Source organism: Orbicella faveolata, unplaced genomic scaffold (assembly GCF_042242905.1).
Source record: "Orbicella faveolata isolate gen_17 unplaced genomic scaffold, um_ofav_v1 contig_25, whole genome shotgun sequence".
Lineage (NCBI taxonomy): Eukaryota > Metazoa > Cnidaria > Anthozoa > Scleractinia > Merulinidae > Orbicella > Orbicella faveolata.
Genome location: NW_028301553.1, coordinates 5,045,584 through 5,073,507, shown reverse-complemented (window position 1 = coordinate 5,073,507; position 27,924 = coordinate 5,045,584). Strand labels below are relative to the sequence as shown.

The window sequence follows — 27,924 nt, the reverse complement described above, 5'->3', positions numbered from 1 at the left end:
CGTTGTTGCAAGGGGCGAGGTGATGTTTGAAGGCTATTGGTATGTGAGAGACACGGTGCAATTGAGGAATCGAGACCAAATTGTCCCGGGTAGATTCAAGCTCGAACACCTTAGGGCGAGTGATTTGTCCAATCTGACGGGGGTGGAATTCATAAAGACCGTCAAGAATTTTTTTGACACCGCTGTGATTCAACAGAGGCTTCGAGCGGGTTACCTCTTCTCGGATCCGTCGACCCAGAAAAGCAATCTTTTGACTTTCAAATTCGAAGGCGACGATTTTGTCTTCGACAACACGAATGTCAACAACAAGCTCTACAATGGTGATTATTATCCCGTGTTGATGGTCAACCTGGAACTGGGTATCGACATGGGATGGTTCAAGATGAATGGTAACAAGGTGGAGATTGGTCCAAATTTGTCCATGGAACTGAAGACCAAAGAACTGAAAGTACCGCCGGCCATAGACATCAGCCCCACCACAGGTGAACCCTATTGGCTGTTGACGCCCGACGGAAAGAGAGTTCGTTTGACCACCACCTTTAACTGGCGGTTCACCAACCTCAACACCTCGTTCAAGAACGTGACGGGCTCCACCTCGCGTTCGTTGATGATTTACTCGGATGTGGGGACCAGTGGGGTGGTGGGGAATCAAGTCACGGATCTGTTACGAGAAGTGAATTACCAACGAGAAGGTAAAGGCTTCCAGTATTTTGAACCCCTCTATGTTCAATATATTCCGGTACGCAAAGATTACATCGACATTATCGAGACACAAGTCGCGGAGACCACTGGGGAATTGACGAAATTCGGAGCAGGCAATACCATCGTCACGCTACACTTCAAACAAGAATGAGAGGCGGTGCTTTGACGCGTTTCAAACCCGACGGTCAAATGGGACGAGGTTTCTTGCGAGACTTTTCGGGATCCAGTTTACGAGAAGGATGGCAAGGTTTAAAAAAGGGTGGACCCCTGGGATTACCCAACATTGCAGGTGGTATTCGAGGCGTGAAGGCTGGTGGGAAACGAGCCATTAAACGCAAAGCTTTGAGTGAAATCAACCGAGCCGCCAAACGCAAGTTGGACGACATTTTTGGAAAATGAATATGAATCCGATTTATTCGAGACGCGTTCGACGCATTCCTCCCATCGTCAGTGAGTTGACGCGAGGCAGAAGACTACAAAAGGGAGGAGCCTTCTTACCCCACCGCAGACGAGGTCTAGACCCCACTTGGGTACGGAGCGCTCTCAAGAGAAGACATCGACGAGGACCTACCGCCCACGGATCTGAGTATCTCGAGTTATCGGATGGTACCCGTTCATCCTTTCACCACGGGCATCAACCCCATCGATTTTCAGATCGATCCCCAAGAAGATTACATCGATTTGTCTCGCAGTTACTTCGAACTGGAATGGAAAGTGCAGAAAGCAGCGGGAGGTGATGCTGTAGCCGCTGAAAACACCTTTTTGGTCAACAACATTGCTCATTCCCTCTTCAAACAGATCAGTGTGCGACTCAATGGTACGCTCATTAGTCCTCAGACGGACACGTACCATTACAAAGCGTACATCGAAACCTTACTGAATTTTGACAGAGACGATGGAGACACCATCTTGAAACCTCAAGGCTGGTTCAATTTTCTCGATGTACCCAACACCTTGACAGCCAATCAACTGACTTTGGGACACAATGATTTCGAAACTTTGACCCCTGAAAGACAAGACCTGGTGCGTGAGCTCAGAGCCCAAGCCACCAACATTGACAGCATGACGCGCGTTTACAGCTTCGTACCCCACATCGAAGTGTTTCACCTCAGCCAACTCTTGATACCCAATGTGCAGATTGGGATCCAAATGTACTTCAATTCACCGGATGTGTGGATGTGGCAAATGCAAGGTGCCACGACCTTCCGTATCGATTCACGAGACATCAAAGTGAAATTGTATCTTTGCCAAGTCAGACTCAACCCGTCCGTCTACCGAGAATTGATGAATGACATGGGTAGTGGAAGAAATGTGGTGAGCTATCCCACGGTTAGAAGCGAGATCCGAACCTACAACATCACGCAAAACGAGTTACACTATGAAATCACCAACCCGTTCCAGAACCGGTTACCCAACATGTTAGTGGTGGGATTGGTGGCTTCCACCGCCTTCAACGGCGCCGCCGCCGAGTATCCCTTCACCTTCAAACAATTTAATCTGACCAGCATCAAACAATTGGTGAGAGGAGAAGCCTATCCCTATGAAGTCTTGGAATTGCTCCATACCAATGGAAGTAGAGACATGCGAGGCTACAGACAATTCCTACAAGCCACGGGAAGTTTGTGCAAGAGCAAAGGAAACATGGTGAGAGGTAAAGATTGGGGACGAGGTAAAGGATGCACGCTGTTTGTATTTGAGAACGCCGCCAACGGTTGCCTCAACAGTCCAGTGTTGAACCCCAAGCTGAGCGGTGAGTTGCGGTTGGTGTTCGACTTTGGAGCCGATCAGGGTGCTAACATCACGGCCATCCTCTACGCCGAATTTGAAAATCTCTTGGAGATCAGTAGCAACAAGACCGTACAATACGACGTGTACCAAGTGTAATGGAAAAAGTCAGTTTGAACAATGTGCAGTTGGACGTGTTGGCTAGGAGTCAACCCAGTTTGAAACCCTATCTTTACGGTACGGTGCCTTGCGATCGTTTACCCGAGAAACCCCACAAGAAGGGACCCATGGGTTACATTGTCAACACGGACCCTCAAGGTCAACCGGGTCGGCATTGGATTGCACTATGGACGTGTCAGGACGTTTGCGAGATCATGGACAGTTACGCACTACCCTTGGATACATACATGACCACGGAACCTTTACAGAGGTGGTTGGAACAACATTTGAGGTTCAACGTCCACAACGGCAAGAGTCTGCAATCGCTGTACAGTCAGAGTTGCGGCGATTACGCGTTGATGTTTTTGATCGATCGATCCAAAGGACATGACATGAACACGTTTCTACGTCGTTTCAGTCCACACGATTACGTACAAAATGATCATAAAGTGGGACAAATGTTAAAAAAATTGATACAGAAAGAGCTGAATTGGGATCAAGTCTGTCGATGTGATTACGAGCAAGACACTTGTACCTCTCGTTGCGGTGTAAGACATTTATTGTGATTAAAGTTTGAAAAATGTATATGAAACGAACTCGTGTTTTTTCTTGTTCATATGGGACTCGACCATGGAACGACGTCAAGCCTTTCGATTCAACACGCCTTCCAGCATGATGGTAGTGGGTCCGTCGGGATCGGGTAAAACGGTGTTCACCACCCAATTATTGATGGACAATCTCGAACTGTTCGAGACCCCGCCCAAACGCATTTATTACTGTTACGGTTCCTGGCAAGACGGATTCAAACCCATGAAAGAGTATGGAGTGAAATTCCATCACGGCATTCCCGACTCGGATCTCTTACCCATTTGGTTTCCCAAGGGTGGCTTACTGGTGCTGGACGATCTGATGGAAGAAGGAAGGAACGACAAACGGGTCTTGGATCTCTTCACCAAAGATTCCCACTATCGTAACATCACAGTGATCTATTTATCGCAAGACATGTTCCCACCCGGTAGATTTTCCAAGAGCATCTCTAGAAATGCTCATTACATCGCGGGATTCAAGAACCCTCGAGATCAACTGGGGATGCGAAATTTATTGTTACAAGCCTTTCCGTCGCGATGGCAAGATGTGCAAGAGACCTTTCGAAAGGTGACCGATCGTCCGTTTGGGTATCACTTGTTGGATTTACATCCCAAAAGCCGCGACGATGAGCGGATTCTCAGTCATCTACTAAAAGAAGAGGGCTGCATGCGAATACATCAGTTGAAGTGAAGATGCTGCGCAGTGAAGTCGAGTGGTTCCCGCGATTCCTGGCGATTTGCGAATCGCAATTGAAATATATGCATGAGCGCAATGTCGAGTGCGAACCCATGAGACAAATCTTACAGTGCAGCGGTAAACGCGACGTGCAAGCCGTTTTAAACGCATATAACCAAGAGAATTTCACCGATCACATTCAATATAAACTGCTGTTGGCCCAAAGACTGGTGGCTCGAGAAAAGAAATACACCGACCTTCTACAATGAGTACATCTCCAGCTGGCGTGAGCACCTCACCCAGTCTCATCGCTCAAGCCTTGCCTTCCCCCATTTCACCGATGGAGGACATCGACTTGGCCTACGCTTACAACGACAACTTTTTGAGTCAGTACATTCAAAGTTTGAGTCCGGGCGTGGGTACGTCCGCTAGATCATCCCTTCGGAATACACCCCCCGCTGGGGCAGGCACCGCAGGACCTGTGGCTACCAGTACGCCACGACGTAGTCCACGCTCCACGGGTAGTGTAGCAGGCGTTGGGGCGAGTCCTCCCCCAGCCCGAGCGGGTCCTTCGGGTCTAGACACGCGTCGAGACGTACCCGGTCGAGCTCCTACACCGCCTGGACGAGGGTATCTGACTCGTACATCCACCGTTGGATTCAAGAGACCAGCTACCAGGGGTGGTAAGCAACCCAGACGGGGACGAGGTGGCAAGCAACCCAGACGGGGCCGAGGTGGTAGAGGTGGTAGAGGTGGTAGAGGTGGTAGAGGTGGTAGAGGCGGTGCAGGAGGCGGTGGTGGTGGAGACGATGATGACGATGATGACGATGACGACGAAAGCAGTGCCGTTTCCACCCCCAGATCACGCATGGATCAAGACAGTTTACAACGTCAATTGCAAATGTTGTTGAACGATCAGCGACAAACGGCTCGAGGACGACGTATCGCGGGTATCACCACCACCAACACCATCACGACCACCTACAAAGACGGAGGAAGACCCCAAGTGACCCGCAATTCGAGCAGTGTTTCGAACTGAATAGTCATGACCATCGATGTGAGTTTACTCAACGGGGCTTACAGAAACAGTGTAGAAGAGGAATCCTTGTCGCGATTGGATGGATTGTACAAATATTATCATCGACAATGGTGGTATCGGGAACAAATGTTTTACCATTTCAAAACGTGGTTCTGTTTTCTCAATGGACTGGCTTTACTCATGATGGCATTGAGCATGATCATCGGCGTGCTTTGGGAACAACAACATGTCGTCGTGGCCATCCTGACCGCTTTAGGCACCTTGGTCAAGGGTTGGAATGATTTCAAGAATTTTTCCATGAAGATGGACATGAGTCGTTTTGCGTTCACCACGCATGAAAAGACCTTAATCGAATTGAGAACCTACGTGCGCGGCTTTCCCTTGGACGAGTTCGAAAGCTTCCTCATCAAATTGCAAACCATGGACGATACCATCACGGATTTGACCCAACCCATCAAGGACACCTACGTCAAACGGTACGAAATTTTGTTACATTCCTTACCAAAAAGAGCATAAATTAGACGACCAAAGTCCTTGAGGGTTCATTGTTCACCATGAAACAGAAGGGAGGTAACCTACCCACAGCCCTGCTCACCGCCGCGGGAACCGCGCTCATGATGAGAAGACGACGTCGGAAGAAGAAACAGAAGGGTGGTGTCCTACCTTTGGCTGCGTTCGTACCGGCCGGCATCGCCCTGGGTAAAGCCGTGGGTTTGGGGGCGGCTTCCGGCGCAGCCAGTTACGGCGCCAAACGAGCCTTGCAAGCCGTCACCAAGAAGAAGCGAAAGAAACGACAAAGTGGAGGAAACATCTTTGCCAGTGCGGCCAAAATGGGCTACACCTTGGGAAAACGCAAGGATTACCAACGCATGGGTTTGACCGGCGCGGCTCAAAGCACCTATCGCCATCGCAAACAACCTTGGCTCTATAAAAAGCGATGAGTGAAAACCTGAAGTCATTCAATACCATGTATGCATAATTGGAAGTACTCTACCAACACGTCATGGATCTTCAGTTTCGAGGGCATAGACATTTGGACAACGTCATAGCCAGGTTAGAAAAACGCTACGGAAAATCGGGTAAAAAGACGCCTCAACCGACTGCAGCTAATTTCAAGAAAAAACCAACCACCAGCAATAAGAAGACGGATCGCTCTTCAACCGGCTCCAACGGCTGTCATTGACACCGGTGAATTACCTGCTACTGTGACCACGCGCAGGAAACGCAAGAGAGCTCCCGCCATGCCTACCCTTTCAGCCAAAGAAGATAGGAAAAGAAGAATGAAAAAGAGGCATTGGTACGAAGACAAGTTTGGAGATTTGAGCAAATTCGCCAAGAAACCTCGAAAGAAAGCCAAGAGTCGAACCAAACCACCTGTCTGTTTCAATCGTAGAACCACCCTCTTGAGTTTATTGAAACGCATCCCAGCCGTCAAGACACCCTTGGCCAAGATGATGGGATAAAAAAGCTGGGTCTTGACTCCACCCCCATTCAGAACGATGGCAAGACGACGACGTCCGCTCTCCAGGCTCTCCCGAGCCAAGATACTGCAACGAGGTGGAGCCAGAGTGAACCAGAGACAGTTGAATGATCTATTCAGAGCACTAGGTCCACTGGGTGGTACAGCGAAGTTTGTGGGCAAGCAGGTTCAAAAGCACCGACCCAAGCTGGAACGCGCCATTCGGAAAATACCCTTTCAATCTGCCCTCAAACCCGTCAAGAAAAAACGCAAGACCCCGTTCCGTGTTCCAGCGGGTGTCAAAGTGGTGGAGTCGATTCAGGGCATAAAAGACTTTACCCCTTACTACCGACTCAGAAAGAGACGATGAATCGATTACGGCGACAACGCACGTTCTTGACTAGCATTCTCCAAGAAGCCAATCGTTTCAAACGTCAAGAGATGTTGGAACACGCCAACGCCGACCAGATCAACGCGGTCAGTGAAATGGTCTTGAATCTGTTGAAAAAGAGAATTCCCGTGGGGCCTCAGACGCTTCGAAAACTTCAACGCCATAAGAACGTGTTGCGCGAAGTGGGGAAGCGCAGAAATTCACTGAAGAGGAGGCGTCAACATCTGTTGGCTCAGACAGGGAGTGGATTCTGGCGAGGTTTGAATGAGTGTTACGAACATGTCGGGTCGAGACGCTGACGGTTACCCCTTGCAGGGTATCGACGTGGTGCCTGAACGCGTGAGCGAGAACCGAAAACTAGTCGAGATCAAAGACAACATGACCAAGCTGATTGGATTGTTACAAGAAGCCAATCACAGAGAAGAACAACTCAAGTTAGTTCAAGAGCGTCAGCATCGAAAATACAGAGCTCTCGAACAGGAATATTTGGCTTTAAAATACGGCAACGCGTGTGACGATTGCATACGAGTCCAAGACGACGTGGAAGACGTGATCATTCCCTGCCAGACCTGTGCCAAACCCAACGAGACCATCCAGAGTCTGCAATTGAAATTGGAAAAAGCTCGTCAAGAAGCAAGTTACTGGCAAGACTGTTTTGAAACCGCGTTGCAGTATGACGGAAGAGGTCATGATGGTGCCGGTCAGTGAATTCGAACGTTTGCAAGATTACTACAAAGGACAGATTTCCCAAAGCGCCCTGTTGAACAAAGCAGGGCGATTGGCAGCCGAAAAACAATTGATCTTGAGGAATCCCACCATTCCTGATGGGATGGCCGTCAAGATGGTCAAACCCTTGGCGCGTGAACAGACTCGATTGACCAAACGGATTCGAACAGGAGGTGCCCCACGGGCTGGCGTGGGTGCCCCTGCACCGGATGAAGAAGCCCTGGACACTCCCTTGGAAAACTTGTTGAAACAAGTCATTCAAGGTCAAACCCCCGCCAGGATCAAGCAAGAGGTGTCCACACCCGCGGGTCCGTCTGGGATCAAACCCCGTCGACTCTTACCCGAAACACCCAAGACCGTGAAAAAGCCTGCCTCCAGTGCTAAGCCGAGTCGCATACCGCGACCCATATCCAGCGGTAAAAAGCCAAAATCGGGTGGTTTGAAACAAAGCGTGTTGAGCGGAGCCAAGAAAGGCTTTTTAAGGGGCATTGGTCTGGATCCCCAATCAATTGACACCGACGACGAAGAGGGAGGTTACAGTCCCAAGAAAGTCACCAAGAAATACAAGAAGCGTAAACCCACAGCGTCCGAACGCCTGAAGCCTTGGGAAGAGTGGAAAAACCCCAGTAAACGACGTCTCTGCTATGGCAAGAACTAGAGCCAACAAGACCAGGACTCGCAAAAAGCAACGCGGTTATGGTTTCGACATTCAGAAACTGTTGGGCAAGACGGGCATCGAATTTCATTGGCCTGGCTATCAGTACATGGGACCGGGCACCAAACTGAAAAAACGACTGGCCCGAGGAGATCCTGGCATCAATCGTTTGGACCGAATATCCAAACAACACGACATCGATTACAGTCGGGCCAAGAATCTGCAGGACAAGTGGAAGGCCGACACCAAGATGATCAAGGCCATTGACAGGTTACCCGGTAGGAAGACCATGACGGAAAGGGTGGTGAAACGAATCATGCAAGCCAAGAAACGTTTGAAACTGTAACTTTATTGAATCATGTTGAAATTAAGAGACATGTGTTTTGACTTATGGCTTCTTCTTCTTATCGGCACGATTATAAACCATCCTGAAATTATTGTAGATCCCTTTCTCCACGCGCTCGTAAAAATAACTGCGGTTGGCAAGGGCCACTATGTTGGACATACGCTCCTTCCCAAACATAGAGGCAAAGCCTTGACACTCTGGGCACTGGGGGCAGCGGCAGGTCTTGACCAGACAAGATCGTCTGACCACCTCCTCATCCTGGGCGGCACACTCCAGCAAGTGATCCAAAAAGTGGTGAAAGGCATCCCCTTTCTGATCCCTCTCCACGCGCAGATTGTAGCGGGAACGCATCTCGGAGAGGTTGTTGTAGGTTAGACCCAGGGACAAGCGAGCAGCCACATCCTCCCACTCGCAGAACACGCTTTTCTCCAGAGGCACCCAAAAGGCCAGACCCGTCAAAAAGACGCGATGACTGACGTGGCGTAGGGCGTTCAACCCGGGCACGTTGGCAGCCACGCGTAGCCAATGGATCTCCTTCTGGGTCATAGGAATGCGCGAGACCACCTGATGTTTCAGGAAACACAGATCGATGAGATCCATGTCCTTCTCAGTGAAGTGATCCTTCTGAACTATGTGATTATGAGCGCAGGTCTCAATGTGACATTTAGGGCACACCAAGTGCGTTCCATTGGGTGGTCTCACTAGACAGGAGTTGTGCACCCCCTCTTTGCAACATTCCAACAGGAACAGCTTTTCACCGTCCTTCATCTCGGAACTGGAACACACCACACATTTGATCGAATGATCGACAGGATTAAAGGTAGCCATTTTGTTCTGCAAAAAAACATTTTATTTTACATTATCGCCTTTTACAAGCGGGACATGTGTCCATTCCCCTCGTGGGAAGACGCCCTATCAAATAAATGATTTAATATGATCACAGCGCTTGATGGCCACATCTATTTCAAAGGCTAAAAAGACACTTCTCTCACGACCTTCTACATTCACATATTTCCCAAACCATCTCCTACATCCATGCGGGCATGGAACGAGTAAAGGTTTGCTGTACACCCAACCTAGTCCCCATTTTGTTTTCAAGGTATGGAACTGTCTAATCTCCTCGCATAGTTCCTTTCTTTTACTACTCCTCTCCTCATCCAAATATTCTTCTCTGATTTTCAAGTTCAAAATTTTCAAACTAATGTGCCAGGGTAATATATCCCAATAGCTGTCAACGTCTTCACTTAATTTCACTTTAGTCTTCACATCCATTTGCTAAGGAAAAAAGAGGGTCAAATTTCGTTTAATTTCATGCAAGTACACTTGTTGCAAACAATTACCCACTAACACCGATCGACCGTTATAATAGACAAACACTTTTTCATGATAGATGACGTCAAATGTGACACGCCCATCCTTCCAATTCATTCCGTTACAAATATGACAACGAAAAGGTTGACATCGCACGTGACCTAGGTCCCATTCACGTTTGACGCGATGATAGGTTCGAATCATTTCACACAACTCTTTTTGTCGGTCCGACACCATGTCCAATCGTTCCTGTCGCAACCTCAAATCGAGAATGTACGATTGAATTTCGGGTGGTAGACAATCCCAATAGCTTGTCATTCTAGAACAAAAACAAAATAACCTCTCTCATTCAACATGTTGCGCTTGGCAACCGTCAAGTTACTTGCCGCTTGTTTCAAAGAGTAACCTAACAACACCCTATGCTCGCGATAATGTCCATACACTCTCGTATGAAAAGCCATACATAAATGACAATAGTGAGGCTCACACCTCAAATGTCCTATACTCCATTTCTCTTTCAAATAATAGTATAATCTCATTTCTTCGCATAATCCCTTTCGTGCTGCCGTCAAGACATCCAATCGTTCCTGTCGCAGCCTCAAATCGAGAATGTACGTTTGAATTTCAACTGGAAGACGATCCCAATGACTGATCATAGCTAAAAAACAAACGTTTATAGCCTTTAAGAGCACGGTTCACATTCATTCGCAACTCTTTCAAATGCATCTCCCTCAAAAAGCCCAACTGCTCTTCCGCGAACAAACAGTCAATGTCCCGCAGCACCGCATCAATAAAACCTGACAGATTCCGCAAGTCATTGTATAATAAACTCGCGCCATTTTCTTTCTCACGCTCCTTCCACTCATTCACCCACTGGGTCAAAGTAGTCATCTTTCGATTGCATCGATTCAACGTATCCATTGTTAACTCACCTATTTCTTTAAACGGTGGCAAACTTCAATCACAACAATACCAATTACAGTCAGCGCAAATAGGTCCACCTCCAAAGTAATCTTCGTCAACGGTAAACTCACTTCAAGCTTCATCAGTCGAGTCACCACCGTCAAGGCGCCCCATTTTTATACACGTCGAATTAAGACACGTGATGTGACGTCACCAGAGGGGGGATGGGGGTATCCCCCCACTCCTACGTCATTTAAAAAAGGTGGGAACCACCACCCTATAAAACGTAGATCCCTCCCACTCCTGCTTCGATGGTCTAGTGGTTAAGACGTCGCGTTGTGGCCGCGAAGACTCAGGTTCGATTCCTGGTCGGGGCAATTTTTTCACGTGTTGAAAAAGTACTTTTTTCCCATTGGTTGACTCACACCATTAAAACCAATGAGACTTTGCTCCTCTCATCAGTCTCACCATGTTTCGCTTCCCGAGAGACGATTTCGACCTGGATGATGAAGAAGACAACGCCCTTTTAGCCCAACATTTGGATGACATTGAACAAGGCTTTGATTTTCTCTTAACGCCTCACTTGGATCGACGCGTTCGCCATTTAGGCGTCCGACACCGAAATTACGTGGGACGGTTAATGCAACGCGGTGGTGCTGCACCTCTCTCCACCAACCAGAGACAAATCCTACCGCGTCAAATAGAACGAGCCCTCCAACGCGCCATACGAGACCAAATCATCCAAGATCCCGAAGTCGATCGCAACGATCACTTTCTCATCAATATCAATTCCAACCGATTGAGACACTCCTATCACTCGGCTCGCATGCGTGTCCGAGAATGGATGGACAATGATCTCAGAGCCCAAGAAATCATGCAACAAATTTCCAAGATGTTAAACTCCAACGAACAATTCCGATTGGATGACACCTTCTCATTGCACATTTCACATATCCGAGATCCCGGCCGAGGTAGTGGGAAACAGCGACTTCGCAAAGCCAGCTTAGCCCTCGACAAGCTACTCGATCTCAAAAAGTGCGTCATCCAAATCAACAATGAGGACGAACTCTGTTGTGCACGGGCTCTGGTGACCATGCAAGCCTACTGCGACGTAGGCAGTCGACATCCTGAGTACGTCAACCTACGACGCGGCAAACCCGCTCAAGGAAGAAAGGCCAAAGCACTCCATCAAGCTGCGGGTGTCCCCGAAGGACCTTGCGGTCTCGCCGAACTCCACACCTTCCAACGTCATCTCACCGATTATCAGATCGTGGTGCTTTCCCTGGATCATAATTATCAGATCATTTTCAAAGGCCCGCCACGCGAGAAACAACTCATCCTCATCAAAGTGGGTGAACATTATCACGGTTGCAATTCACTCTCCGCCTTCCTAGGACAAAGTAACTTTTGCATCGAGTGTGAGAAAAGCTACCAGACCGATGACATCCATCATCATCCCTGCCGCGGTAAGAAATGTCCCGCTTGCTGTCAAACCCAGTGTGAAGATCGACGTCGCGCCAGGGACACCACACACACCTGCCCTCGTTGTCACCGCGCCTTCTTCGGAGAACAGTGTTTGGCCAATCATTACACTTACTCCAACACGGATGGCACCAAAGCCAACGCCACCAAAAAAATCAAAAATGTCTGCAGTTGCCTACGCAAGTGTCCTCGGTGCAATAGATTACTTAGACCTCGCGAGATCGAAACGCGTCACGTGTGCGGTACCGCCGAATGTCCCTCCTGCAAGGAGTATCACAATCTCTACCACACCAATGCTTCATACAGAATCCCACCAAGTTAGAAGAAAAGCGCAAATTACTGAAATCCAGAAAACGCAAAGCGGACGGTTCGCAGAGCGTACACACCAAAGACCATCTCTTCGTCTACTGGGACAGCGAAACCATGCAAGACACGGGGGTTCACGTCCCCAACCTGGTATGCGCTGCCACTTCCAACTGCGAGGAACTCTTTCATTTTGAAGGCACCACCTGCATTCAAGATTTCTTGGATTGGCTGAGAGCTTTAGCTCAGGATTGTACCCTCACCGTCCTAGCCCACAATTCCCAAGGGTTTGATTCTTACTTGATACTAAATGAACTCTACCAACAATACGTCGTGCCCGAACAAGTGGTCAACGGCGCCAAGATACTGTCTTTGTCCATCAATGGAGGAGACATTGTTTTCAAAGATTCTCTCTGCTTCTTTCAAATGCCGCTGGCTAATTTTCCCAAAGCCTTCGGACTGGTTGAACAAAAGAAAGGGTTCTTCCCCCACTTCTTCAACACCCCCGACCATCAGGATTACGTGGGACCTCTACCCGACAAAGAACATTACGACCCCCAAGGCATGTCCACCGAACGCGCGCAAGAGTTCGAACGCTGGTATGCCCAACAACTCGCCGAGCCCGACTTGATCTTCGATTTCCAAGCAGAACTCGTGGCCTACTGTGAATCCGACGTGCTCCTCCTCAAAGGGGCCTGCGAAGTGTTCTGCCAAGAATTCGAAGCCATTAGCGGCTTCAACCCTCTCCAACGCTGTCTCACCATCGTCTCCGCCTGCAATCTCTTCTACCGCACCAAACACATGCCAGAACGTACCATCGCTTCGGAACCCATCAGTGGATGGCATAGACAAGGCAAACTGCATTCCCTCGCGTCCCTGGAATGGTTGACCTACATGAACCGACAACCCAATCACCGCATTCGACACGCCCTTAACGGAGGGGAACACGTGATTCTACGCGGAGACAAAACCTTTTTCGTGGATGGGTACGACGATGTCACCCGTACCGTGTACGAATTTCACGGTTGCTTCTGGCACGGGTGTCCCAAGTGTTACCCAGACCGCGACCGCACGCGTCACAAAATGTGCGATCAGACCATGCGTGATGTTTACGAAGCCACTAAACTCAAAGAAGAGAGTCTCTTGGCTGCGGGCTACCATGTCGTGGTCATGTGGCAATGCGAATGGGACCAACTCAAACAAGAGGATGAGCAGCTGCGGAGCCTGGTCCAATCCTTTGACCTGGTCCCCAGACTCAAACCCAGAGACGCGTTCTACGGCGGTCGCACCAACGCCATCAAACTTTACCATCAAGTGGAACAAGGAGAAACGGTGCAGTACCTGGATTTCACCTCCCTCTACCCCTGGACCAACAAAAACTGTCTCTACCCTGTGGGTCATCCTGCCATCATCAGTCAACCCGAAGGCACCGACATCTCCAGTTACTTCGGTCTGGTCAAATGCAAGATCCTACCGCCCTTTGGGTTGTATCATCCCGTCTTACCCCACCGCAGTGGGGGTAAACTCACCTTTACACTCTGTAGAACTTGCGTGGAAACCGAGCAACCCAAACCGCTGACCGAACGTAGTCATTGCTGCGTCCACAATGAGCAAGAGCGATGTCTGGTGGGTACGTGGCCCACCCCCGAATTGCAAGAAGCCATTAATCAAGGGTACGTGATCCAATACGTGTACGAAATTTGGCACTTCCCACGCAATTCGAACGACTTGTTCTCTTCCTACGTGAACACCTTTCTCAAGATCAAGCAAGAAGCCAGCGGCTGGCCCGATTGGGTGGGTGACGATGCGACCAAACGCCAGCAGTACCTCGACGACTACCTAGCCAAAGAAGGCATTGAACTCGAGGCCGACCAAATTCAAAAAAATCCCGGTCGGCGGTCTCTGGCCAAAATGATGCTCAACAGCTTCTGGGGCAAGTACGGGCAACAAGGGAACAAGAGTCAAGTCGAAGCCATTTCGTCCCCCGCCAGGCTTCACGCCCTGCTGACCGACGACAGTCGAGAAATTCAAACCCTTCGTGTCATGAACGACGAGATGATCGAATTGGTCCACAAACACGTTCAAGACGAAGAAGCCGTCCAAGTCAACATCAACATTTTCGTGGCCTGCTTCACCACCTGCTGGGCCAGACTCAAACTCTACCGAGAGGGACTCAGTCGACTCCAACCCCAACAAGTCCTGTACTTCGACACGGACTCCATCATCTTCTCGCATCGAGAAGGGCAACCCATGCCACCCTTAGGCGATCATCTCGGTCAATTCACCAGCGAATTGAAACCAGGTACTCACATCGTGGAGTTTGCGGCCGCTGGCCCCAAGAATTACGGTTACCGAACCAACGACGGTAAAGTCGACTGCAAGGTACGCGGTTTCACCCTCAACACACGTGGGCAAGCCCAATTGAACTTTGACCTGTTAAAAGAAAACGTCATCCAGGAAGTCACCGAACCCCGCGAAGAACCACGGGAAATCAGCGTACACAATCCACACAAGATTAAACGCAATGTTCAAACCAAAACATTAGAAACGATCGAAGAAACCAAACGATACAAAGTCGTCTTCGACAAACGCGTCGTGGATCCCGACACCTTCCTTTCGTATCCTTACGGATACACCCGAGCCCACATCGACGCTACCGACATGGACAATGTCAATCATTTACTAGAATTGTAAAATAAAATTTGAAAATATGATCACGTGGTCTGTCGTCACTTCCGGTCCCCAGACCCTCACGGCCTACCACTTCCGGTCCCCAGACCCTCGCGGCCTACCACTTCCGGTCCCCAGACCCTCACGTCCTCGCGTCCAACCCCGCGCGGCCAGGTTTTGACCGAGCTCGCCCCAGACCTCGCAAAAAGGGTTAGTGCAACCGCTGACCTGAGCCGAAAATCCTGCACGCTGATTGGTCGAGACGCGTCACGTGTCCCCAATACTGCGCTCTGATTGCCTGGGTCTCAAACCGCCCCCCTATACTACTGGTAATTGGAAATTTAGTCTTGTATTTAAGCCTTCGATTCCTAATTCGGTATCTAGATCAGCGAAACGTAACGTCATAATACACAACAAAGACAGATCATTCTTTTGAAACAGGTGAAACCAGTGCGGGCAAAAGCAGCATCATTAACTTAATTCTTGGAGAAGATCTTTTGCCATATTCAATTCTCAGCACAACCTCAACGATATGCGAATTGAAATATGGCAAGAAGCCTGGGATAGGGATACACTTTGAAGATGGCCCAGGAGAAAGTCGTGAGCCTATCTACAAAGAGCTTGGTCATTCCTCGGCGACTTATAAAGAGGAGATAAAAGGCTTTGTTAACTTAAAGGATGAGCGAGATAAAGGGTCTCCTTACAAGAAAATAGAGCTGTTTTGGCCACATCCGTTGTTCCAGGTAAAATTAAATATCTGAAAGGAAATACTCGCACAAGATCCATTTTGAGACCAGTTTTTTTTTTTTTTATCAAGTTTGTTAAACGTGCAGTAGTCAGAAAGATGTCGCGGTTGAGACGCAAATTGCTCGTCAACCGCTATTTAGCCCTATTCGGACCCTCTACTCTGGCATTCCTTGTTGAGTTTCGCAAATTCAGAAACTTATTCTGCTCATAGAGGTCCCTTCACACTTAGTGCAAACTCTTCAGGGGTTTCTGTAATCATCAGAATTTTTACCAAGTGAAGTGTTTGTCTTGCCTCAAACGTAACCTTACCCCAAACCAGCAGAGGACCAGAACCTGTCTTTTAGTAGGCTTCTCCCCCTTAACCGAATTGGAATGTTTGAACCTATAGCTGCAGAGGACATAGCTCTTAATTAGGATCATTAAGGCAAGCAAGCTTTATCACCTGGCTGGCAGCAGGGTGGCATGACAATGGTAAATACGCAGTAGGGTGATAATTTGTGTATTGCCAAACACTAATGTTGACTCCGTGTCCAATCATTTTTATTGCACGTGAATGTATGTGAGAAAATGCCTGTGATACAAGATTACTCTATTTAGACGAAGTGTGTTAAGCGAAGCCATGCACCGCGGCCGCGATTTTGGTCAAATACGACGAAACAAGTTAAAATCGGTTCCTATAGATTTTATACCGTAATAGCAGCAGCTTCTACGTTTGATACATATATCCTTCGCTTCTGGTTTTCCCAGTCAACTAACATAGTGTCGCTTTATCTAAAGGATATACATGGAGACGTTTTGGAAGCTATGAGGACCACAGTCCTCAACATTGACTTGAGATATGTTCGCAGCAAATGCGGATCACTTCTTGTCCTGAGATTTTTTTCCCGGGGTGCTTCCGGAGCTATTATGAGAGTACACAATTCTAAATAATTTCATTTTCCATTGGAACATTCTTAGCGGGGGGGGGGGGGCTTATGAAGAAGTGCTTGTTTCTTCATCTAGGAAGGTGTGATAATTGTTGATAGTCCTGGAGTTGGAGAAAGCGACGCCATGACTGAATTTGTCCTCAGCTACCTGCCACACGCCTTTTGCTTCATTTATGTGATAAAAAGCGACAACGCTGGAGGAGTTCAGGAAGACAGGGTAAGGCGCCACACTTGACGATTGATATAGTTAAGAGAACTCATCACTTCTCGATCCAACTAGGTAGTGAATCCTGTCTAGTGTTGTGTACGCTAAGACGTCTCAGACGGGTTCATGATCCTCGTTAGTTCTCTTTATTCCCTCAAACTTTGCCAAAGTTTGCATCTTATAAAGCCTATCAAAATTTGATAAAAAATTTCACCGTGCCGTTTTTGAATTATAAGCCCTTAGAGCTATAATTGAAGGTGTTTTTGGCAGGTCATACACTTTCTATGGTAACGTAATTTGTCGGGCATTCTCCCTTTTGTATTTTTATTTTCTTTTTAATTTTTTTAATGATTCAGTTTTTTTAATGATTGATGATGGAAGTACTAATTCATCACCAATAACAATAGCAATAACGACGACAGCTAAGCCCCTACGAATAGAGTATTTTGTCCCGCAACCGGGTAAAGGCTCATATCCGCCATCCTTGCGCGGGGAAAGCAATGTTGCAAATTTGTGCACACGCGGAGTTAAGGTTCAGGTTCACATAAAGCGCAGAACCCAAGCGAGGTTTTATCTTTTTATACGTTTTGTATTGGGGACAATTAGTAACCGGCCTAAAGATATATGATGCAAGACGTTCCTCTGTCATCGCCGAGTGGACCTGAACATGTTATGGCAAATACACTACCTTGAGACCGCAGAAAGTGTGAAATGGTGGACAAATCTCGAGATTGGGGCTTATGGTTTATGGTTGGCCATTCGTTTCAAAATTACGACAGGGTATACGCGGGTTTTTCTGCCGCGTATACTTGTTTACATACGTTACGTATGGGCTTTAAGCTCATATATACGACCATTTAGATCGCGTATATACGCATTTTTAAAGGGCCACATATTTGCGTAAATTCAAGCGCGGGGATATGCGAAATAAACGCCCAAATATACGCGTCCTACAAGGACCCATATATACCCGTACAAAAATGCGCGTATATGCGGGTCTCGTAAATTACGTTGTATATGTCAGCACGAAATGTGCCTTTTAAGAGAATGATTGTTCGTGTATGATAGCAATGAAAATTACTTTAACTAGACATCGTCAATATGGCGGCAGTGGCAAAATTCCTTGTCTTGGTCTATCTGCTATTTAATGTTTCTGGCTGCAGCTCTCCCGTGAATGAACTTCTAGAAACAGTTATGCGTCTTTTGAATGACTGTTCAAGATTTTATCCTAACGCTAAGAAAACGACGAAGCCGTGATAACAAGCGCCAAATGCGGCGTAGCCACGAGGAGCCTGGGGGGTTGTTGCTCGTTTTCGCGGTTTTGTCGCTTTGTGCGCTCGCGCTCAAATTGCTTAAAAATTTGCTAAACCGCCAAGCTACGCAGGCTAATCCTTTAGTTGACTCATTGGACAGAGGTACCAAGGCAAATGCTGAGAAGATACGGGCTCTAGAATCGCTGGTGAGACAAATGCAATATTTACTACTTAGATGGGAAATGTTTGCATTAAGAGCAGTTTCATGCACCTCAGTGTACTCCCATTAGGGCTTTGCCAACTGTATCAGCTTCTAATGGAAGAGTGGATCCTACAGCCTATGATATATCAATACCTCAAGGGGAGTTTTAGGAAACAGACTGTGATTTTAGTGTACGTCCTTTTGGGTCTTCACCAGATAATTCATCTGGTTGGGTGTTATCATCAAATGTGTCCCTGACAGCTAGTATTTCCAGTATTACATATATCTTGTAAAATCACTGCGTTCACCCATATTGGTTGTGCGTACAGCATGGTTATTCCATGCCTCAACTAGGAGGTTTAACTGGTTGTTAATTCTGGAAAGAAATATGTAATACAAACAGAACAGATCGATTATGCTTGTCGATTCCAGGATGCCATTTTCTTCCATCTGGTAGAACAGAGTGTAGTAGAACTGACCGACTTCAATAAAGACCTCTCTCCAGAGAAACTCAATTCACTGGTTGTGTACAGACAACCCAGCAATTTTGCTTCCCCTATTAAATCCCCTGTGCCATAGCATAGCTCTTCCTACCTCTAAATTTTCATTCCCTTCGTCTGAACACACTCTAAGGGGCAATCCATAACTTTGCACAGCAGCTAAGAATAGAGCGAGCCCAGTCGCAGCAGAATTGTTTGTTGCACAACTTAAAGTCTAAAGCCCTGTCAAAATTACCATGTATTACGAACCTCCAACTGATAAGGCAGTGTAGTCCATCACTGTGCCAGAGAGAATTAGGTCCCCTGACGCTGTCAACACGCCTTGTGATGGTATTGAACCACCTCAAATCAGACCCTGCTGGGTCAGTTTGGAAAAAAACTTTCTCTTACACGCTGACGCTGAACATTGATACTTCTACTTCGCAAATGACCCAGTATGATACTGATACCAGAATTGGAAAACCCACTTTAGTCTTATTTCTCGACTCATCAGGGCCAGGTTGTTCGAACGCCGGTTAACGCTAACCCAGGATTAAAAGTTAACCCAAATATAAATTTTTCTCTATAAGAATGTTTTCCACTGCTTATGCTTTGTGTAGTTTGAGATTACTCAAGTTCAAAACTGAGCTGCAAACATTTCCCGTCTATGCGGTAAGTATTGAATTTGTCTCACCAGCAATTCAAGAGGCAGAATTCTCTCAGCATTCGCTTGGGCATCTATGTCCTAAACGGTGAACAGAATCCAAAGCAACTTCACGACGAACGATCAAGTTCTCCGCCATGTTACGATTACCGTGAGGATAAAATCTTGAACAGTCATTCAAAAGACGCATAACTGTTTCTAGAAGTTCAGTCACTGGGGGAGCTGCAGTAACAAACATGAAATACCAGATAGACTAAGACAAGGCATTTCACCACTGCCGTCATATTGACGATTTCTAGTTAAAGTAATTTTCATTGCTTTCATACACGAACAGCCATACTCGTAAAAGGCACATTTCGTGCTGACATATACAACGTAATTTACGAGACCCGCATATACGCGCATTTTAGCACGGGTATATATGGGTCCTTGTAGGACGCGTATATTTGGGCATTTATTTCGCATATCCCCGCGCTTGAATTTACGCAAATATGTGGCCCTTTAAAAATGCGTATATACGCGATCTAAATGGTCGTATATATGAGCTTAAAGCCCATACGTAACGTATGTAAACAAGTATACGCGGCAGAAAAACCCGCGTATACCCTGTCGTAATTTTGAAACGAATGGCCAACCATAATGGTTGGGCTTCAACTTGAGGAACTGCCCATTACATATAGTTGTTTTCTTTTCAAGCTGACAAGCCCATAAACTGCTCTCGACCACTTTAACTCTCCAGAACCTCGGTCAGTATTAAATAAAATCATGTGTTTTGTATGGCTTAGTTGTAGAGAATGTTTCAACCTATTGTTTTATAACCAGGACCAAAGTAATCACTCTAGCCAATCTTCTGAATGGACAAAGACAATCAAATGAAATAATCAAAAGGTGAAGCAAATTCATGTAACCTGCGCTCAGAGCGGAAAACTTGTGCCAGCAAGTCTTGATTGGTCTAAAGTTAAGTTCTGAGTGATTGCAAAAATGGCACTAGTCTTTTGAAACTAATCATTAACCGTAGGAATGCGCAACCAACTACTTTCGGCACTCAAGCGTCAACAGCTCTGACAATTTATCAGGACCTCTGAAAGCTTCCAACAGAGCGTGCTAATTTTTTTATTGTGCCTTTTAACAGCTTGGTTTGTTACTCAACCACGCCAAAAAGTTGAAGAAGGAAGCAAATCTGGACCTCAAGTTGTTCACGTCTTGTGCATTATTCGTTTGCAACATGTGGGATAAAATTCCTGCTAACAATGTTGAAGAAGTGAAGAAGACACAGATTCAGAAACTCACCAAGAAGTTAAAAGGCCTCGATGAGCAGTCACAGATCATTTATTTGTCGTGCCAAAGAGCTCAGCTCGCTCAGACGTATGGTGTTATTACTGAGGACTTTGACCAGCTGTTAAGTGGTATAAGCAATCTTGTAGTCTCATCAATGCAGAGCAGCCTAGAACTTTATTCGAGGTAAGTAACACAGAGAGCTTAGAAAAAAGCTTGCTTCGAAGAAACGACTTTAGTCAATCGCAAGCAAGTATTGTTTAAAGATCCGTGAAAGGAGAAACTCGTGCAGCTTACAATCAGCCCTTACTGAAAGAAACAGAAAAAAGTAACATTTTCTGATCTGAATGAAATGGGGTTAATGAAGTGTGGATCAGAAAAATTTTCGCTAAAAATTCACCACAGCTAGGCGAAGTTTGTTTACTATTTAGCGTTACTATTTGCTGAAACGTCTACTCAAAATATGCCGGTTGTCACATAAATGACTCGGATACGTGGGTCGCTGGTAGTGAACTGATAAGTGAAAAACAGAATTCAGAACACGGACATCATCCAACATTACGTAAAATAGATCGATCGAGCAATTGTTAAGAGCTCTTCATGCATATGACTTGACAAGCATTTGTGTTCTTTGTCAGAAAGAAACTGTTCTCGGTGAACCGAACACGGCATTTCAGGCGTTTGCTATAGTATCGAACATTAAAATCATTGATTAAAGGAGAATCACAGATGTGATGTAACAATAGGCTTAAATTAGAACTCAAAATCTCGTCCTCTTCCACCTCAGCCGTGATTAATGGCATTCTATGTTTAATTAACCTATTGTTACTGACTTGTTCATATTTGCAGTTGGCTGGAGAATCTGCTGTCTAAGGCCTCTCATCAAGTCAGAGTACTGTTGAAATCAGCGACCATGTCACGCCAGGAAACAGAGAAGAGAATGAAAAGAGTAATGGATAGGATGGTAGAATTGGAAAGTTCACAGGATCGTATTTTTGACGAGCTCAGTGAATACCAGTTACAGGTGATAAAAGAGATTCTTGAAAAACTTGCGAACTACTTTAAATCAGCGGAAACTTCCGAAAGATTCAGCAAGTGGTCTCCTACTCAAGTGCCCCAAGCTGGTGAGACGTGGGCGAAAACTAAGAGCGAAGTGTTGAAGTGCATTTCAGAAAGAGCCCAAAAGTTTGTTCAGGAATGGGAAGATCAGGAAAATCATTTTGCTAAAGGCGAGGTTTCGCTTCTCAAGTATTGTACTGAAAAGTATGATATCATGGAGGACGAAATCCGAAAAGTGGAAGAAGTTGTTCTTTGTGACGTAACTGAGCAAGAACGTCCAACGCATGAGCCCTCTACACCGCCAAGATCTCTAAAGAAGTCGTCCAAAACGTCTACAGATGTCACCACTTCAGTATGGTTTCGTCAAGGTCTGGCCTCGGTCGTAATTGGTGCGCCGTTCATTGGCAATCTTACGCAAAAATTCAAGCAGAACGTCCAATACAGAAAGAAGCTTCAGAGTTACATCAATGATCCACTCCCTTACATGGGAAAGAGGTCTAAGAAGTGTCTTAAAATCATTGCCAGTGAGGACAGGCTGCTTCCGTTCATAACCGGACAGTTAGGAGATGCAGTCCAATTCCTCACAGAGATCAAGACAAAGATACCACGACTGAGAGAAGGCGATAAAAAGTTATATCATCAGCTGCTCACCGAGTCTAGGTACAAACTCGAAACCTAGGAGATTTACCAACCGGTCAGCCTGCAGTTGGAGAATTTAAAACGAGACATTACAGTGTTCAACATCAAAGAGATCAGGAAATCAGATTTCTCAAGGGGAGAGTTGAAGTGGAGCGAAGACGAGAAATCCTTCATTGGAAGAGGAACCTTCTCGACCGTGTACTGTGGAGTTCTTTCTCGCAAAAGGAAACCAGAAATTAAGGTGGCATTCAAGGTGTACAGCAATCCTTTAGAAAGCCACAACGTGTGGCATTTTATTGACGAGGAAAGGGCGCTAAGGTATGTTTTCCCAGATAATTTTTTTGTGTGTGTGGATATTTATTTTTCAGTTCATGTCACGCACAGACCCAATTAATGTCAAAAAACAGCTTTGTAGTTATTTGAGGCATTTCCTCGACCGGTCTCCTCCTCTCTACTTGCATTTTAAAGCAACCAAATCATTTTAAGGGGGTTATGGCAATTTTCTTTCAGTCTGGAGAAAGGTAATTCGTAAGTCATCACCATTTGCACAATATCAATTAAGCTTTATTACTGTCTGCTTATCAAAGATAAGGGATCTTCCAGAGAAAAATAATGCAGATACGATATTTCCTGATCGCAGGTAGCGACTATTTTAAATAAAGTTCAACTTTGTATCGAAATAGCTTATTTCTATATATGTCATCTTTCTCTCAGAGAATTGCGTCACCCAAACATTGTAGAGTTCTTTGGAACCAATCTTCAACAGTCATTGTCTGGAACCAAAGTCATGGTCATCTTAGAGCTCTGTGAGTGCTCCCTTAAAACTCACATCATGTCTCATCCTGAGAATGCCCCTGCGCGCTCAGAAGACGCAGCTGTAAGGACAAATGTACTGCTCTGGGCTATCCAAATTCTTGATGCGTTGTGCTATGTTCATGACCAAACATTTGTCCACCGAGACCTAAAACTGGACAATTTATTGGTAAGTAAAACTCTCGCCCATGACTCGCGTAACCCTTGGAAAATTCTACTCCATATAGATAGTTGACTCAACCCAAATTTGAAATTAGCCAATCAGAAGCCGTGTCCACTGTCCTGATATCCTGTAATCATGTAATCTTCTGAATATCGCCTGATGTCGTTTGTCCTCTGGGCAATGTTCATTTTCCTACCGCGGATGCAAATTAAGGAATAATCTCTCCGCCGTCTACTGTTGCGCTTCTAAGTTGGAAAAATCTGCATGGGAAAAATTTTGATTTTATTTAATTTTAATTATTTCTATATAGCTCCAGTGTATTGTAGTTCTAGTACATTTTTGGCTTTTCTGCATTTTTGAATTTTTTTTTTTTTTTTTTTTTTTTTGTTAATTTATAATTTTGTAGTGAAATTTTGTGACTGAAAAGCCCAGATTGGGGGTTACAATAAACGTATGTATTTTTTTATGTTTATGTTTGTGCACTGACCTGATATGGCCATACGATATCACAGTCACTTGGCCGAAACTGGGCGCACAATAAATACCTAATTTTACCTTTTTCAACACCGTTTGGTCTCGCCATGGGTATATGCAGCCGAAGCTTACCAACAAGTTATGAAAGCTTATTTGTTTCAATTTGCACTTCAAATATATATCGAGCCATCTGCCGTCGGTCGATGCCTGGGACAGTGTTTCGCTGCATTCAGGGCTTTGATAATATATTGAGATATCCGTGTAAGATGTAAAATATCCTTGCACGAGTCACCGGCGTGCCAGCAAACGTATTTGAGCTAGTATACCAGTGTTTTTCTCCAGACGTTTTCGGTTATGAGATTGTTAAAACGTTTTCGTTGCACTTAGCGCTTGGTTAATAGCGGAGATATATATATATATATATATATATATATATATATATATATATATATATATATATATATATATATATATATATATAATTTGGTAGCAATATACCAGCTGCTACTCGGAGTGAAATTACAAGCATAACGGTGGCATATCGATAGGGGAACTACACTGACTCCCCCGTTGTCTTTGTTGCTTTATCAAGTTGACAGATAAGAATCAAGTGAAACTGACCGATGTTGGCGTAGCGAAGCGTGAAAGAGATATATCAGGTACATTCTGCGGTACTCAACTTTACCTTGCACCCGAAGTCTTGGATTGCCATGTCTACGACAGCAAGGCTGACATGTATAGTTTTGGCATCATACTTTGGGAAATGTGGTATGCCATGACAGCATTTCATGTCGACCTGGTGAGCCGATCTCAGTTGCAGCTTTTGAATGATATAAGAGGGGGACTGCGCCCTAGCCAGATAGACGGTACACACCAACCTTGGGGATTGTGGAGTTGTGTAATGGCGGCGTGTTGGGTCAAGGAGCCACAGCACCGGCTAACTGCTAAGGAGAGCTGGATAGCGCTTGATAAATTGCAAAGGCTTCTAAAGGAAAAGCATACCAACGACATGGGCACCAGTGCATCACCACTTCATTCTTCATCAGAAACGACGCTCCACAGTTCCCCTGCACATGAATTACCTGCTGCTGAGTCAAACACTGCCCCTTCAAGGCCACGACCAGTCCCAAAACCACGCGTAGCCTCCAAGCCACAACCAGCCGCGAAGCCACGACCAGCACCAAGACGAAATACGCCACGGCAAGCGTCTGTAACATTTTCTGCTGCGACGGAAGACGGAAATGTACATTTTCAACTCAGTGAAAAAACAGAACAGTAAATTGGCAATTTTTTGTAATAATGCTGACCGAAACAGTGTTTTAAAATTTCTTTTAACAGAATGCTATTGAGATACAAACGGCATTTCCAACACGTAGATATATTAAATGTTTATAAAGTAGTTGTTACCTTGACTTCAGATCTACAGATTACACAGGCGCATTTCCTCTCCCCATATGAGCGTCAGGTTTTCTAGGTGTGTGCCGCCATCATCGGAATTCAGGCACAAAAAGTTGTAAGCGTAACTTTGGTCGGTTTTTTGCTCTTATTTCAATTGTACACCAAGTTTTTATGGGAACATATTGTTCTTTCGTTGCAGCGTATAGTTCAGATATCCAGATGTTTAGTTTTGTAAATTAATTGGTATTAACGTAAATGAGTGCGAGTTATTGGCTTGGCTCAGAGTAGTTGGCCACTACACAAGCTATCAGTAAACTTTAGAGATCTTGGATCTCAACTACCGGGTAAAATATTAAGTCATTTCTTAGCCGACAGTTTATGTTCAGAAGAATGTTCGGCCATCGCGTAAAGACTTTCTTAGCGTCAGAGAAACGCGATGTAATCTTAGAGGTAATGGCGTTGATTTATGTGTGCCTTAATTTAACCTAAACTTAATGAAGATGTCATTTACTTACATCAATACGAAGCTAGCTCTGGAACAGTCTGCCTTCAAATGTGAAACACGGCCCTCGATGTTACCCATTTTAAGAGTAAACTAAGAACAATAGATTTTTAATTTTTTGCTCATTTTATTCCACCGTGATTCTGTTAGGATTTTAAATATCACTGTATATATTTAATTCTTAGTGTTGACGTTGCCCACTTTAAGAGTAAACTAAGAACAATAGACCTTTAATTTTTTGTTCATTTTGTTCCACCGTTATTTTGTTAGGATTTTAAATTTCACTGTATATATTTAATTCTTCGTGTTGACGTTTTAGTTAATTAATTAGATGTGAATCAGATAATAGGAAATTTTTAATATTTTAGATTTTATAACTTGTAAATTACGTAAATCTTTGTATTTTAGGAATACACGTAGGTATTTTGAACGAGCTTGTACACCTCTTAGACGTGACGTGTCTAAATAAAGTATTGTTTTGAATTGTATTGTAAGGAGTAGGTAAAGGTAATGGAGTATTAAAAATGAGTTTAAAAAAGTTCTTGAAATTGCAACAAGAGAGCGCTGCTGGGGTGGATCCAGGGGTGGTTCGGGTGATTCGGTCGAACCCACTAAAGGAGATGAAAAATTCCTTAAATGCGTGCTGTTTTTGGATCTTTCCGACCAGAACCTTTGTGGGCAATCATCGCTACAAATATTATATTTAATCTTCTGAAAAAAAAAAAAAAAGACTTACTTGAAAAAAGCAAAAATAATATTGATGGACGTGAGTCAGTTTCCTGAATCTAAAATCCGTTTTATTTAAGTACTTCCTTTTTTTATTTGTCTATTTGGTAAAATAACACGTGATTCGTGCTCCTGTCAAATTCTACATGGCACCAAAAGTGACAGTTTTTCTTTCGAGAGATATTACAGGTTAGGCGTCGTGGCTTAGGCCAGAAGATTAGCCTCTTTGTGTCCTTTGTTAATTAGCTCATCAGTGAGTTGTGCAATCGTCACAAAGATTTCGACTACCAGCGCGCACGAAAGCCCAAGGAAAACGACTTTTCTCAAGTCAGTTCAGTCAGTGTTTACTTTGAAGTCCGTCAGAGTTTTGTTGAAAAGACAACAGCAAGTAAATCGTACGTTTTTTCGGACCGCTAGTACGTACGTCATCAGGAAGTTAAGCATTACTGTAAATATCCAAGCGTAGTAGAGATGATTTCAAAGATATTAAAGAACCAACAATCATCCCTCAAAATGCTGGAAATTACGTTTTCGAGAACCTAAATGAGTCTCCGAGGGGTGGGGAAGTAGGGGTGAAGCATGCCTCGGATCCCTTAATAGAAGTTTCCACCTTAGGTGAACAGTTCTATGGGTGGCGAATGGTCCTTCAAAAACTCTGGATCTCGTAAAATTTTAGGCGAATTTCACGGGTCTCGCAGTCTCCTTTTTTAGCGGTTTTGTGCGTCTCGCAGTCTCGATTTTTCTACGAAGCTGTCTCGGAGTCTCGATTTTTCTTAAGGCTAAGGGTCTCGAAGTCCAAAATGCGTTCCATTATTTGTTTTTATAAATGGCGTCTTCCAGCTTCACTTGATATTGAATTTCAATGAGGCAACTTACAAATTTTTCCGAGAAAAAGTTATCCTAACTTCTCCTAAATTGTCTTAATTCCACAAAAAGGTACAAAACCTACCGCAACGTCCGTTTTGGCGCCAGAAAAACAGTTATTTTTTCTCCAGGATATCATAACGTCGTGTGTTACAATCGAATTTCCAGTTCCAGTCAGTCCCAAGAAGCTGGCTTAAGGCTGTACAAGCTCATTCTTGCTCTCAACTAAATCTGGGGCTCGAATTTTAAGAGTCTGGACGTCTCGCGCTCGCACTCAAAGCGCTTTGAAGTCTCGGTCTCGTAATCTAAAGAGTCAAAATGTCTCGGCCGGGGCTCGCAAAGAAAAACTCGTCTCGCCGTCTCGCAAAGTCTCGCATTTACCATTCGCCACCCCTAATTCT

General features: G+C 45.4%; 3 protein-coding genes and 3 pseudogenes across 4 annotated transcripts; 5 read left to right on the top strand and 1 right to left on the bottom strand.

The window, feature by feature from the left end:
• The first annotated feature begins 849 nt into the window (after positions 1 to 849).
• LOC149108694 (uncharacterized protein F54H12.2-like) lies at positions 850 to 2,586 on the top strand. The gene is made up of 2 exons (XM_089293802.1): positions 850 to 1,076; positions 1,251 to 2,586. Exons 1-2 carry the CDS (start codon positions 850 to 852, stop codon positions 2,584 to 2,586), a joined length of 1,563 nt encoding a protein of 520 aa, XP_089149928.1.
• Positions 2,587 to 3,201: 615 nt separating this feature from the next.
• Positions 3,202 to 3,864, top strand: LOC149108693 (uncharacterized). The gene has a single exon (XM_089294522.1). The coding sequence runs from the start codon at positions 3,217 to 3,219 to the stop codon at positions 3,862 to 3,864; it is 648 nt and encodes a 215-aa protein (XP_089150648.1). The 5' UTR covers positions 3,202 to 3,216.
• A 7,630-nt stretch (positions 3,865 to 11,494) lies between these two features.
• On the top strand, positions 11,495 to 14,307 carry LOC149108692 (uncharacterized; annotated as a pseudogene).
• On the top strand, positions 14,178 to 15,178 carry LOC110065086 (uncharacterized). Its single transcript, XM_020772185.2, has one exon. The coding sequence runs from the start codon at positions 14,376 to 14,378 to the stop codon at positions 15,156 to 15,158; it is 783 nt and encodes a 260-aa protein (XP_020627844.2). The 5' UTR covers positions 14,178 to 14,375; the 3' UTR covers positions 15,159 to 15,178.
• Positions 15,179 to 15,915: 737 nt separating this feature from the next.
• On the top strand, positions 15,916 to 26,421 carry LOC149108690 (uncharacterized; annotated as a pseudogene). The gene is made up of 5 exons (XR_016208701.1): positions 15,916 to 17,024; positions 20,743 to 21,071; positions 21,735 to 22,901; positions 23,298 to 23,565; positions 24,626 to 26,421. The product of XR_016208701.1 is annotated as an uncharacterized LOC149108690 (transcript).
• Positions 18,603 to 19,894, bottom strand: LOC149108691 (uncharacterized; annotated as a pseudogene).
• Positions 26,422 to 27,924: the final 1,503 nt, after the last annotated feature.

Coding starts and splice junctions, on each gene's coding strand:
- LOC149108694 (XM_089293802.1), top strand. CDS start 850: ATGAGAGGCGGTGCTTTGACGCGTTTCAAACCCGACGGTCAAATGGGA. Junction 1,077..1,250: donor AACCGAGCCGCCAAACGCAA/GTTGGACGACAT, acceptor AGCGCTCTCAAG/AGAAGACATCGACGAGGACC.
- LOC149108693 (XM_089294522.1), top strand. CDS start 3,217: ATGGAACGACGTCAAGCCTTTCGATTCAACACGCCTTCCAGCATGATG.
- LOC110065086 (XM_020772185.2), top strand. CDS start 14,376: ATGATGCTCAACAGCTTCTGGGGCAAGTACGGGCAACAAGGGAACAAG.